Consider the following 13,561-nt stretch of genomic DNA (forward strand, 5'->3'; position numbering starts at 1 on the left):
ATTGTGTCTTTTTAAATAATAGATTAATCAAGCACTATGAACTTTTTTATGTTTGTAGTAAATGTTGTATGATTGTCATCATTGAATCAATTTCACTTTCAAAAAAAAAAAATAGATGAATGAAGTATAAGTGCTTTTCTAACGGTGATCGGGTAAAATAATCACTTAAATGTTAATAGACAAATTGTAAATGACAGAGCGGTGTTAATTATGATGATATTATGTATAACTCTTGCTCTCATTTAATTCTATACGTTTTTTTTAACTACTCGAAACACATTTCAATACTCTTATAAAATATATTTTCTTAACTTATTTTTAAGATTTTTTTTTCTAAAAAAAATTAATTCAAAAAAAAATCTTTAAAAAAACCCTTACACAATTATATTTTACAGGAGTATTAAAGTGTGTGCCCCAACCCGTCCACTAATGTATGATATCCAAGAAGCCGGAGGAAGTATAATTATTATATAATTAAATTATTCCCAAAAAATTGATGGTTGACTTAAAAGTAAAATGAACAATATATACAACTAAACTTGTCTATATTTATCCTAATTAGAAAAACATATATATATGTGTGTATACATTATTTTTTAAGCTGCAGCGAGGAAACAATGAAATGTGTACTCTAAATTGGAATTCACCGGAAAAATTGTATATGATTTTCATTTTTTCATATGTTTTTGAAGGTAATATGCATTCTACTTCAACATCATATTTCATTATGATCGTCATCATAAAAAATTTAAATCCACTCAAATTTATTTGTTGTTGTCTTCTTTCTTATTCATAAAAATTATTATAATTTTTTCATTTCATTCTTTTATCTATTCAATCAAGTTATTGGAATTTTACATTCAATTAAAGTGATTGCAATTTTACGACTACGAGATTAGACATGCATGCCCTTATGTTCCTGTGTACATCAACTTGGTTTAGCTTTTGTAGTTTTTTTTTAAAAATCAAAATTTGTAGGTTAAACGCTAAGATAATTTAAACTAAATAAAATGCAAATAAATGAAATAACACAGGAAATTAGTGAAGCCAAAAATCCCGGTTAAGGGTAAAAATTACAAACAAGATTGTGTACCCAGTCTCAAAAAATTTCACTAAAATATTTATTTTTAATGTGTCACAAATGTATGAAGAACTAATAAGTATTGTTAATGAAATTTCGCTTAAAACAAAATTATGCTATTTGGTCCAAACTGAATCGAGAATTTTGCTCAATTATAACCAAAAATCAAACTAATCGGGTAAAAATTTCAAACCAAACCCAACCGAATTTGTATGGTTTGATTATTTCAGTTCGGTTTTGCTCGGCGTAATTAAAACTATCTCAATAAAAATCACCACTCCAATGTAATGCTATCTGAGATGCCAAAATAAAATTAAAAAAAAAATGCTATACTTGATTCTGAATATAAAAGCAATTTTGATTTAATTTTTTGTATTTTTGTTCATATTTTACATTTCCTTGATTTTATTTTAAAACCAAGCATTGGAGCATGTAAACTATTTTAGCATAAAATGTACTTTTTGATTTCATATTATAACAATAGATACATCTATTCAGTTTAAGCATGGACTTGCTCCTGTCGAACTCAAGTTAATATAGATTGTAGACCAATGTCAGTATGCAGAGCTGCTCCATGAATTTCCTTTTAAACTTCACAATTCACATGCATTATAAATTATATCAAACCAACTAAGCTCAATGTAATTATTCAATATAACGTTAAGACCAGTAATAGTTCTAGCAAAGACGAGTGATTCATTTTGCAAATAAAACAGAGTTCCCAACCATCATTCTGCCAGTACAGTGGGATACCAAACAGACACTACAAGTACAGCCTGTTTTCCGATTAGAAGCATCTTCTTCTTATTCTAAAAGATCATCCACACATTGGTTCATTAGTCACCAAAAAGAAGTTAAACTAGAAAGGAAACATTGCTGAATAGTGCCCCACATAAAACTCCCAAGCTTTGCCATCAACCCCACCAACTCTGAAATAACTGCAGAAGATGTGGCCGTCATCATTCTGTCAAAACATTTTAAAAATTAGTAATTCAGTAAAACGAGTTTCAATAGGTACTAATGCTCGAGGAAACCGGAGTACCTTTCAACTTCCATCTACCAAATTTTCTGGTAAATTTAGAGGCTACTGCCTCAAGACTCTTAGAAACTTTATTATTGGAATTGCAGCAAGATTACAAACTCAACTCTAATGCAATAATTATTTTATTCAAAATACTTGCATATAAAATGTTGGATGACTACCTGTTTATCATCATCTCCTGCGCCTATTAACCGTCTTCAAGTTCTTCATGATGTAGCTGACAACTTCCTTAACTGTTGCTTTCCGATCCTCTTTTGTATTCCACAATTCAGAGACCACGTATCTACCACTGGGATTGTATTCATTTATCTCGAGTAAGGCTTTACAAATTGCTTCATATACTTCGATTCCCCATTCCTCTTTAAGATTTCTTAGCAGTTCATCATCTGGATTAATTATTTCCTGCCATGAGGAAGATATTCACTAGTTACTTCCAGTTCATAAAAAACACTAGACAACAATATAAGATAACTTTTACAAGTCCTGAGTAGCTTCATTTCTGCAACATGCCATACAAGATCACTTGACATAACACAGATAAATGCAAATAAAAGATGATAACAAGTGTCCAATTCTTTATAACCCATTAAAGTCATTTGCGGTACCTGATGCTCAGAACTTCCTTCAACCATTACAATTTTAAATGGATGCCATTCCGAGTTCTTCACATTCTCTTGCCATAGGGAACACATTTCCAAGGCTTTAATCTCAGCTTCATCACCTGAAAATCTTTCCTTGCATTTTTGCTGAAAGACTTTCACATCGATTTCTCCCATTCTCTTTACACCGATATTTGTGCGGGGGCCGGTTAATATCTCTTCCAATCCCTGTCATAAAAAAGTAAGCTATCAACATGCAAGAGGTAATACCTGATCCATGGTGCATTATAATTACTTCAGTTAAGTGTAATATTTATACAATAATATCCTAATCAGCCAACTCCAACTAGATCAGCATTTTTTTTAATAACCTAACACAGCACTAATTAGTTCAGTTGTCTTCACTTGTGCTTTGATTTATTATCTGTTAAATTAAATTATTTTTAACGAAGGGATCTTGTCCAGAATGTCATCGAATAGTAGCCAAGTACTTGCATCATTAATATTTCCAGAAAGGAGCACGGTTGGATAGCTTATCCTCTGTCGTCCCAGGTCATGGGTTCGACCCTGGCTCACCCCAAGAGTTTCGTAGAACAGATACTCATATGTAAGGCTATAAGCCATATTTGTCAAAAAAAAATATTTCCAGAAAGAGAAACATCTGAGACTGACAGTACCTCAAGTCGGCTACGATATTATGGTAAGTTGTACTAACATATTTGACATTGGAAGCCATGGTCGCATAGTACCCGCTATTAAGTCATTTAGAGCTACTAGAACTTTAGTGCTCCATCACTCCACATGCCACTTAATACCGCAGTTCAAAGAAAGGCAACAAGGAAAAATATCATACCTTAATCAATGATTTACGAGCTTCTTGCAGCTCATCATTACTCTGACGCTCCTTAATAAGAAGAGTCTGGTTTAAGGTTTCCATATGAGTCCTATGATCCTCTTTCTCTTCTAATTCTTCTTGCATCTCCTTCATCTTGCTTTGAACAGCTTCATCATCTTCATTTCCAAGATGTTTCATCACTTCTAACTTCCCTTTTAATTCTTGAATTTCCATCTCCAGTTTCTGTTTCTCATCTAGCTCCCGCTCTAGTTTCAGTATGTCTTTTAGGGCCTCCTCCTTCTCCCTCTGCATATTTGAATACCAAATCAACAGTACAACAGAGATTAGACATGAGGTGTTAATATCTAAATACAGAGACAATTAGATAAATAATTAGTTTGTGGTAATACACACCTGCTGCTCCTCCACTAGCCTTAAGACATTTTCATCCGCCTTTTTCTGCTCCATTGAGGCCAATTGAAGCGAACTGTTTCTCACATCATTCTGACAACACAAGAAAGGGAGATAAGTGGGCAATCAACACTTATCTTAATACACTTTACAACACTTTCTGAACTTTGTAAATAACTATTCCCATGAGAAAAAAAATTAACATTTACTCACATTTTTTAGTTGTTAGTCAATAATCAATATGGATCCCAACATGCAAACAAACTAAGCTAAAAAATTATAAATGAGAACTAAAGATTAAAACCATACAGAGGCATGTAACTAGGTGCACAGATACTTTATTTTATTTAAAGTATCATACCTTATTCTTCTCTTCATCAAGCTTTAGCCGATCACGTTCAGTCCGTGTTTCACGCCTGTTCAATTCCCTGCTCCATGAATCAAGTTCTCTTTTCTTCTTTTCCAAATCTAAGTTGAGCAACTCTTGTTCCGCCAAAACTCTTTGAATGTGTGCCCGAGACATTCGTTGCATCTTCCTTGTTTCTGGAGAGGTAAAGAATGTTAAGAACTAACTTATCCATTCTTAAATATCAAATCAGATATATTAATAGTTAATAGGTAACTAAAACTTATTCAAAAAAAAAAAAAAAACGGGGCAACTAAAACATCTAAGAATAAAGTAAGGTATGGACTACAGAGTGACCAAAACACAATTTTGCCAACCATTGAGAATGTAGAACCATTAGCAGTTCAATCACATTTCTATGGTAAATATAGCAATGAAAATTATTAATATGTTGGAGTTGGGACAACAATGCAGTTTCACATGCACACCAGTCTACATATGCGTACACAACGAGAAGACAAAGAATGATGAGAAGAAAAAAACCTTCGAAAAAATCTTGGTGCAATCTGTCTTTTTCATCGAGCAACCTACTAAGTGACAGGTTCTTCTCATTAAACTTGATCTGCAGATCATCCAGATTTTCAATCTTCTTGTCAAGTTCATATGCTAGATTATAGATTTTGTCTTGTCTACCCCGGTCCTCTTCATCAACAATATCAGATATTGTTTTCAGCTCTCCATTCTTACGAAGATGATCACCAATTACACCAGCAGACTCATAATCATCAGCACGTGCAAACCACCCATACATGTGCGGGCCAGAAACAGCTTTGGTAGATACCCAGTCTTTCTTACTACGATGATCAGATTCGAAGGACTTCTCAAATTCCATACAGTTCCTGTAGCCAGCCCAATTATTATCAAACTTAATGATGGCTTGTCCAGTACTCTTTTCATCATCCCAAAACAAAACAACTTCTTTAGGTTTACATTTGTAGAACTTATCCATCAAGTATTCTTCGCTAAAAATACACTTTCCACTCTCAATACGTTTCACTATATTAACGACAATTCCTGTCCACGGGACGCACAAAAGTCCATTCTGATCAGTCTGTGGAGCTACAGGTGCAGGTGGCAGGGCCGGAACAGGTGGTTGCTCTGCTTCATTTGCTAGTTCATTCTCTAGGTACTCGGCTAAAGCAAGGTGGTTGGCCTTTTGTTTGGCTCTTCTGTTAGAGGATACTTTACCCGCTCCGGTTGCATGCTGAAGAAGGTCTTTATACTTGTAGTCTTGCTTCTTCTTCCCAGCACAGAAAGGGCACCTTAGGGTGCCATGGGGGCCTTTTACTTTTAATTTCCCGGTCGTTAGTAATCCATAAGGTTTTTCCTTATATTCAAATATCTCGGAGTCACTTATTTCAGACTCTTCACTGGAGCCAGAATCCATCTAAAATTGATATTCAAAGTCAAGTAAACAGTGTTAGGAATAATGTAAATCTAATCATAACAGTAATATGAATAATTAACTTATTAACATAATTATATAAATAACTAAGAGCAAGGGAAAACAAGCAACAACAATACAAATACAAGAATTTGGCAGATGTCTCATGCATTTGTTACTTTCATCGCAACCTTATACAAGATAATCCCTTATACAAGATGATCAAAGTAAAAACAATGGTAAAAGAAAAACTCTATAAAATTTCCATATCCAGATTTATATGCCAAATTTTAGTATACGACAGAGTAGAGAAACTGAGATTAGATATATACTATATGCAGAGGCTACTAATAATCATAATTTTTTATTGCATAACTAAAGTATACTTTGTACAATGCTATCCTCTACGTGATATGCAAATACAAAAAACAGTGATATTACATGACAAAGAGGAATCAGTTATGTGAACATGACGTATACCAAATATGTTCTTTTCTTCTTCTCGTCCCACAGTTTAATAAATTAGCAAAAATGACGAGATAAAGGAGATAATGCCCAAAATATCACGTCAAAAGAGTTAGTTACAGGACCGACAAAGCCATTGATTCTAGGCCACACTAACGACACAGTTCATTTAGGGTTTTGCAATTAAACATCACGATATACACAGTTTTCATCTAAAAATACAACCTAACAAGCAATATATTCCATACGAACAGGTAAAACTCACAAAAAACGAAGCTCGCAAATTCCGAAGAAATAACTGATTCCTGCTATGTATCACACAAAAACAACAAACACAATACACATGGCAAGTAATCTACACAACAAGAAAACAAAAGCACATGCGATGCTAAAAAAGTTTATCACGCAGATTAGGGTTTCACAACGAAAAAAGCACAAATTACACAATTTCATCTCAACATTCAAACTCAACACCTAACTATCAGTCAAACGAAACAGATTAAGTAATAAAACAATTAATTATACACGGAAATAAAAAACGGATACAAATAATGAGGAAACGATTATAAACAAGAGCATAACCTCGCGGCGGTGTTAGATCGGAAAGTGACGGCGGTGTCAGACCAGAAAGTGACGGCGGCTAGAGAAAATAGCGCCGGCGAGAAGCTGCGAGTTGTCACTTTTGCACTGAAAATGACTATAGTGCAAATGATGCGCTCTTAATTTTTTCATATCATTGTTTAGCTGAGGTATACGTGGAAGCATCTGAGGCGTTGAAGTGTGACTTAATGAACGGTGGATGAAGCGAAGGGCACAAATTAGGGGAATGTAACACGTGTATATGCTCCACTTAAAAACCCCGTGCAAGTTATAATCCATAATCACTATTCCGTACAAATCTGTCGTTAACTTTGTTTGAGAAGTAACAGTGTGTATATTAGTTTCCAACGGCTATTTTACCGGTGACCCCTCGAAATTTATATATTATATTTTGAAATTATTTCGAAACACACACAACGATGTAAACAAAATTAAAATAATTTTTAATTTTATTTACATGATTGTGCGTTCAGAAATAATTTCAAAATACAATACATAAATTTTGAACATGTATTTATTTTAAAATTTTAAAATAAGTTAAATCATTTGTGTAAAAAAAATTCAGATTCTAAATCTAGAATCTAGATACATATATATTATTTATAATTATGTTATATATAGATATATATATATATTTGTTAAATCTCTTCAAATAATAGTTAATTATTATTTTATCAATCTCGCATTACTATCATACCAAATTTGTATGAAATGATTATATTATGATAATATATCTCTTAGTACTCATATTTATTATTATAGTTATACTTTTATTTGTATTATTTTAAAAGTTGTTATAACTCTGAAATGATAAATATCATATTAATTCATTAAAAAAATTTAATTATTGTAATTTTAACTAAAAATATTTATTCTTAAACATACAAATTGCACCGCACCGCATTTTTGTGGTGCGGTTTTTGTGCATTTTAGTAGTCATGTGTATTATTTAGTGGGTCTTACTCCAATACAAATTAATAAAATACAAATTAATGTGATTATAGAATAATAAGGATTTGGGGAAGGTGATGGATCTCGAGATGGGTTTAGATGAAGTCTAATTGAAGCCTCGTGGGATCTGGAGTGGGCCTATTAAGATCACAGTATGATCAAGTTTTGGCTCTTAAGACTTTCTCGAGCCTGTTCAGGATTTGTGCGGGACCATGGCGAGCCTCTAGCAGGTCCGAAGTGGAATGAGGGGGGGGCGAGAATGAGACCTAGATGAATGATGAGATATAGGGCACGCCCGGCACGGGTGATTGATCATTTAGGTGTAATTTCACTTAATTCTTATTTTTATTTTTATTTTAGGCTATGGTTGAACAATAATCATTTATATAGTCGCATGCTAATTAACTGCCTTATATGAAGAGGTGGTTTGGCTGACGAACATATTTATGAAAAAAGTATATATAATTCTGAATTTTTTATAAATAATTTTTGTTTTTTTTATGAAATAACGACTATAAAACACTTATTTCATATTTATACGCGATATTTTTATAAAAACATATAAATTTATAAAAATAAAAACTTATTTTAATAATAAATTGGTTGCCTAGCATCCCCTAAAACATATAGCAGAGCTTTCTTTTAACAGTGCACTAATCCTTTCAACTGTCTGCGCATGTGCTTTATTCTATAATAATCATAACATCAAATGATAAATAAGCGCAAAAAAAATCATTATAGTATATTTGATTTTGTAGTTATATATTTTAATGAATTAAATGTGATATTGATTTTATGTGAATTTCTGATAAAATGTCACAGAGTTAATATAAATTCTTTATGATTTAAGCACAATGATTCAAAATCTCGTGATTTTTGGTGAGATTTCAAAAAACTTAAAATACACCGAAAAATCCTACAAAATTCATCGTTTTATGAAATCCAAAAAGATCCATCGACATTTGAATACTATCAGACTTTAATAGATTTTAAACAATCTCAATTAAATATCATCGGATTTTAAAACGAAATTTAAAATTCCGATCGAATACCATCAGATTTGGTTGCATAATTTAATATCTCAGTTGAATACTCCAAAATTTTAATAAATTTTAAAGAATTCCAATTGGATTCCCTCAAATTTCATGAATTGAAAAAAAACTTTAAAAAACCAATCGAATATACCCCAGTAAGTTTACTCCTTCCGTCTGATTCATATCTATATAATTTTTTTTTTGGATGTCCTATCATTTCTATACATTCCAAAATAGAAACTTTTAATAATATAAAACACAATTACACCCGTAATTTTCCTCTATTATCTCAAATCTATTATTAAATGTAAATGGATCCAACCATTTTACCCAATTAAATGTAAATGGATCCAACCATTTTACCCAATTTTTTTAAATCTAACTTTACGTTTTTTTACACTTTTTCTTGGTCTCCTTAGTCCTTGTCCACAACTCAATGTATAATTACGTGGGACAGAGGGAGTATAAATTAACGGGGTGTATTGGATTAAGAATTTAAAGGATTTTTTTTTCATTCATGAAATTCGAAGATATTCAATTGGGATTGTTTAAAATCCATTAAAATCTAGAGATATTCAATTGAGATTTTAAATTATACTACAAAATCTGGTGGTATTGCTGATGGATTTTTTTTGGATTTCATAATATGATGAATTTTATGACATTAATTTGTCAATGTTTTTTTAAGTTTTTTGAAATTCCATCATAATCCATGAAATTTAAAGTATTGTGCTTAAAATCAATATCAACTCTATGATAACATGTATCTGTACATCTGATTCAGAATTTATAAAGAAACTTGAAATATTTAGAGAACTAAGCAAGGATTTCACATTTTATCCAAAAAAAAGGGGTAAGGATTTCACACATTAATATACAGCATAACATACATTTTTTCTACAGAGAAAATCAACCACGTAGAAACGAGGTGGATGAAATGCCTGGCCCGAGCCTCCAGTCGGAAGAACTAAGGTGGCAGTGATCAAACTTCGTATCCAGGATTCACTTTTTGTTGAACATCTTCATAGCTCTCTAACTCTTCCATATCCTCTAGACTCCCCAAAAACAGAGGAAGTCTTTGGTGTAACTTTACAGGCTGAATTGATAAAATTTTCTGTTTGCCATCAGAGCCTCTACCTCCAGCGTGTTCCACAAGAAAACTGAGAGGATTTGCCTCGTAGACGAGACGAAGATGGTCTCTAGGATTCATTGCCACTCCGCCGTACAACAAGGTTCTGTGGAAATCGGCAACAAGAGAACATATATACCTGGCTGAGTATTTCTTTGGGTACTTGCCTTTGCCTTGTCGGACAGTGTCGATATATTTTCTTAACCCTTCAGGCCAGTCAAAATATCGAGCATCATTAACCGAATATATTTGACCTGAAATAGCAAAATGAAGCCTTATAGATACTGACAAAGTGAGTTCAAACAATTTTGCATGAAGTCATTCATATATTCTTGGTGAGGAACAATCAGCACTGGATCTTGAAGATGAAAGTCACATGCTAAAATACAGATATCATTGAAAGCTGTTTTTCTGGCCAACTGTAGCCTCTAATACAAGTAAATTATCGATCGCTTAACTTTCTTGGTGTAAAATAGACTATTCTTGTAATTAAGTAGTCATTAACTGACAAAGTAACTTCAAACTGCATGAAGTCCGTGGTGGATGCAGAGAGTAATGTATAAGGGGGCACAATTTTTTTTTACTAACCTGCTAACATCAGAAGACATACTATGTCTATTACACAAGCTTTATGGCATTTTGACCAATCAAAAACATTCTTCTCCCTAATCTTTTTACGCCATTTTGTCCATTCATGATGTTCTATCTGCATTACTGTGTCTTGTTCCCACTTTAGTTCTTTTCCTTTATTTTAGTTTTATTAATTTTAGTGGAGGCAAATCAGCATATATTAAAAAAGTAAAAATAAAAATATTAACATTTTTTATTATTGTGTGGGCACGGAACCCCAGGGGCCCATGAGCGTATCTGCCTCTGCATGAAGTCATTTCATATATTCTTGGTGAGGACCAATCAGCACTGGATCTTGAAGTAGGTTATCGATCGCTTAATTAACTGTCTACAATGTAGCAACATCAAAAATATGCCTTTGTTTCATATGGTACCGGTTACCACTTTATATTCAAACTACAAATGCAGAAGCCAATATCTAAGGTTGGACAAAGTACCTCGCGGAGGAATTTTAATGCTCGGATGCGTCAAAATAAAATCTCCAGTTCCGTGATCCAATGTAAATGCATGTGTTCCTGAACCAAAGCTAATGCACATGATAGTGGCCGATGAGTACAGAACGTAACCTGAAGCAACAAGCTGGGTTCCACTTTGAAGCGAATTAATTGTTGCCTTTTCTTCCACAGGCAAATGATCAACTTCTGCAAGGCGGTTGTAGATCCCAAAGATTGTTCCTGTTGGAATAGAGGCATCAATATTGCGGGAACCATCTAGAGGGTCTGTAACCACGACAAAGGGACCACCATCAGTAATCCAAACTGGTGCATCATCTTCTTCTGAAGCCATAACAGCAACTTTTCCAGATTTCCGGAGAGAAGACAAGATAATCTCATTCTGCATACGAACATGACAACTATTATTTTTTCACAAATTGTCCAACCAGTCATTTTCATTTTTTCTAAAGGGCACATAGAAATCATCATTAAGCGTCAAATCAAGAAAGGTATATATACTCTTATTAGAGTCATTAATAATGAACAACTTCTTACGAAAATTATCCAACTTGAGATCACAATCTCACTTTAAGCCATAGGCTTAAAACCATATCTGTTCAACTTTTATAAACCCTTACTCTAGCATTAAATGAAGAAAGTAGTATATCATAAATGTATAAACATTCATTTGACTATTTGAAGCAACACAGTACGCATTAAAGGTCTGTTATCAGAGTTACCAAAGACGAACACCATAACACAATGATACAACAACAATCCCAGCAGAAATTACCAGTGTAAAATCTACATTACCGTGAAAAGTTACAAATTTTAAGTTTTACGTCAAGGGCGGAAACTATATACTTAAACATTCCTATAACAACTCAAGTAGATTAATCTAAATCAATCATCAACATAACAACATGCCATCAAAAAAAACTAAAGCTACAAATTAGTACACGAACAATCTCGAAAAACAAACCACCTCACCAAACTATAATATTTGCTACAAGAACACAACCACTGATATCAACAGAAGACCACAACCACTAATATCAACAGAAATACACTACACATTCAAAGGAGAATTACGCACCGCGACAATATCTAGTGGCTTGGGTTTATCCCTCTCTGAGCTTTGAACATTATCAACGGAATAATTGGCAAGGCTGGAATTAAATGGAGAAGCCACGAGAGCTGCAATTCTCTTGCTAGCATACTCCAAATGACCAAACAATATGACCAAGTCATCACTCATATTAGCACCCTTATGACCCACATACTCTAACAGAGTACACAACCCATTATCACTCACTGAAGATTCAGCACAGCCCATTTGTGAGCTACTCTTGATTGTGAATATACTAGGTGAGTTGAGCATTCTTGGCCCAAAAAGATCGAGTCTTGGCTGAATTTTGTAGAGTTTAGGGGGAAATAATTGGGGTTTTGGGTGGAAATTGAGAAAGTGGTTCAAGGGTATTGATGATGATTGCATTCCAGATGATGTGGGGTTTAGAACAGGTACAAAAGATTTGAGTAGATAGATGGTAAAGTGAAATTTGGGACAAGAAGACGAGGGCTTGACTTCTTTGTCTGAATTTTGTGTGGAGACAAGAGTGTAATGGGGGAAATTAAATGTAAACAATTGTACAGCCCACTTTTACGACCAACAAATCGTGATCGTTGGTTGGGTGAGATCTACGGTGCTGGTTGCGTACATCAGTGACTTAAAGTCACTGATCAGTGACTTTATATCACTGATGTCCCCTCCATAATTCCTTTTCCTATCATACCCTTACCGCATTAATAACAACAGTGAGTTCAAGTCCCTAATGGTGTATACATTAATAACAACAGTGAGTTCAAGTCCCTGATGGTGTATACATTAATAACAACAGTGAGTTCAAGTCCCTGATGGTGTATACATTAATAACAACAGTGAGTTCAAGTCCCTGATGTATATAATGTTATTTACATTTTTACTAAATGATCCATACTTACGGATGTTGAGGTCTAAATGTATCAGTGATATTATATGAATTTCAGAAGAAAAAAAATAACTCTATTTGTATTGAGATTTTAGCAGTCAAGTAGTAGTTTTTTTTGCTTGTACTATTATCGTGTACTTTATCATGTATTACTGCTTACATTTTTTTAAAAAATATTTTTGGATGATCCAACCGTACGAATGTCAAGATTTATATATTTTGATGATATTAAAAAAATTTCAGAAAAATATAATTTTATTTGGATTGAGATTTCAGTAGTCAACTAGTGTTTTGAGTTGTATTAGTATCTAGTGTTTTATCATGTATTACTGCTTACATTTTTTTAAAAATATTTCTGGATGATCCAACCGTACGGATGTGGAGATTTATATATTTTGATGATATAAAATAAATTTCATAAAAAAATAATTTTATTTGGATGGAGAGTTTAGCAGTCAACTAGTGGTTTGACTTGTACTAGCATCCAGTGTTTTATCATGTATTACAGCTTACATTTTTTAAAAAATATTTCTGGATGATCCAACCGTACGGATGTGAAGATTTATATATTT

The 13,561-nt window shown here is 33.1% G+C and overlaps 2 protein-coding genes across 2 annotated transcripts; both read right to left on the minus strand.

The window, feature by feature from the left end:
- Nucleotides 1-1,712: 1,712 nt before the first annotated feature.
- On the minus strand, nt 1,713-7,010 carry LOC108204548 (factor of DNA methylation 1). Its single transcript, XM_017374046.2, has 8 exons — nt 6,806-7,010; nt 4,858-5,761; nt 4,330-4,511; nt 3,972-4,061; nt 3,576-3,863; nt 2,729-2,950; nt 2,285-2,525; nt 1,713-2,045 (listed from the first exon to the last, which is right to left on the minus strand). The coding sequence occupies exons 2-7, from the start codon at nt 5,759-5,761 to the stop codon at nt 2,295-2,297; spliced, it is 1,917 nt and encodes a 638-aa protein (XP_017229535.1). The 5' UTR covers nt 6,806-7,010; the 3' UTR covers nt 1,713-2,045; nt 2,285-2,294.
- Nucleotides 7,011-9,591: 2,581 nt separating this feature from the next.
- Nucleotides 9,592-12,607, minus strand: LOC108205466 (uncharacterized). The gene is made up of 3 exons (XM_017375436.2): nt 12,098-12,607; nt 11,005-11,401; nt 9,592-10,191 (listed from the first exon to the last, which is right to left on the minus strand). The coding sequence occupies exons 1-3, from the start codon at nt 12,494-12,496 to the stop codon at nt 9,791-9,793; spliced, it is 1,197 nt and encodes a 398-aa protein (XP_017230925.1). The 5' UTR covers nt 12,497-12,607; the 3' UTR covers nt 9,592-9,790.
- Between the last annotated feature and the right edge of the window lie 954 nt (nt 12,608-13,561).

This window comes from Daucus carota, chromosome 1, assembly GCF_001625215.2.
Source record: "Daucus carota subsp. sativus chromosome 1, DH1 v3.0, whole genome shotgun sequence".
Lineage (NCBI taxonomy): Eukaryota > Viridiplantae > Streptophyta > Magnoliopsida > Apiales > Apiaceae > Daucus > Daucus carota.

What these genes read in the sequence shown, in the direction of transcription:
- LOC108204548 (XM_017374046.2), bottom strand. Translation starts at nt 5,761, where the DNA reads ATGGATTCTGGCTCCAGTGAAGAGTCTGAAATAAGTGACTCCGAGATA. An exon ending in GCACCAAGATTTTTTCGAAG is followed by an intron (nt 4,512 to 4,857) that starts GTTTTTTTCTTC and finishes TTACCTCTCCAG; the next exon opens with AAACAAGGAAGATGCAACGA. An exon ending in AAGGAAGTTCTGAGCATCAG is followed by an intron (nt 2,526 to 2,728) that starts GTACCGCAAATG and finishes TCCTCATGGCAG; the next exon opens with GAAATAATTAATCCAGATGA.
- LOC108205466 (XM_017375436.2), bottom strand. Translation starts at nt 12,496, where the DNA reads ATGCAATCATCATCAATACCCTTGAACCACTTTCTCAATTTCCACCCA. An exon ending in AGCCACTAGATATTGTCGCG is followed by an intron (nt 11,402 to 12,097) that starts GTGCGTAATTCT and finishes GTTCGTATGCAG; the next exon opens with AATGAGATTATCTTGTCTTC. An exon ending in CATTAAAATTCCTCCGCGAG is followed by an intron (nt 10,192 to 11,004) that starts GTACTTTGTCCA and finishes TTGCTATTTCAG; the next exon opens with GTCAAATATATTCGGTTAAT.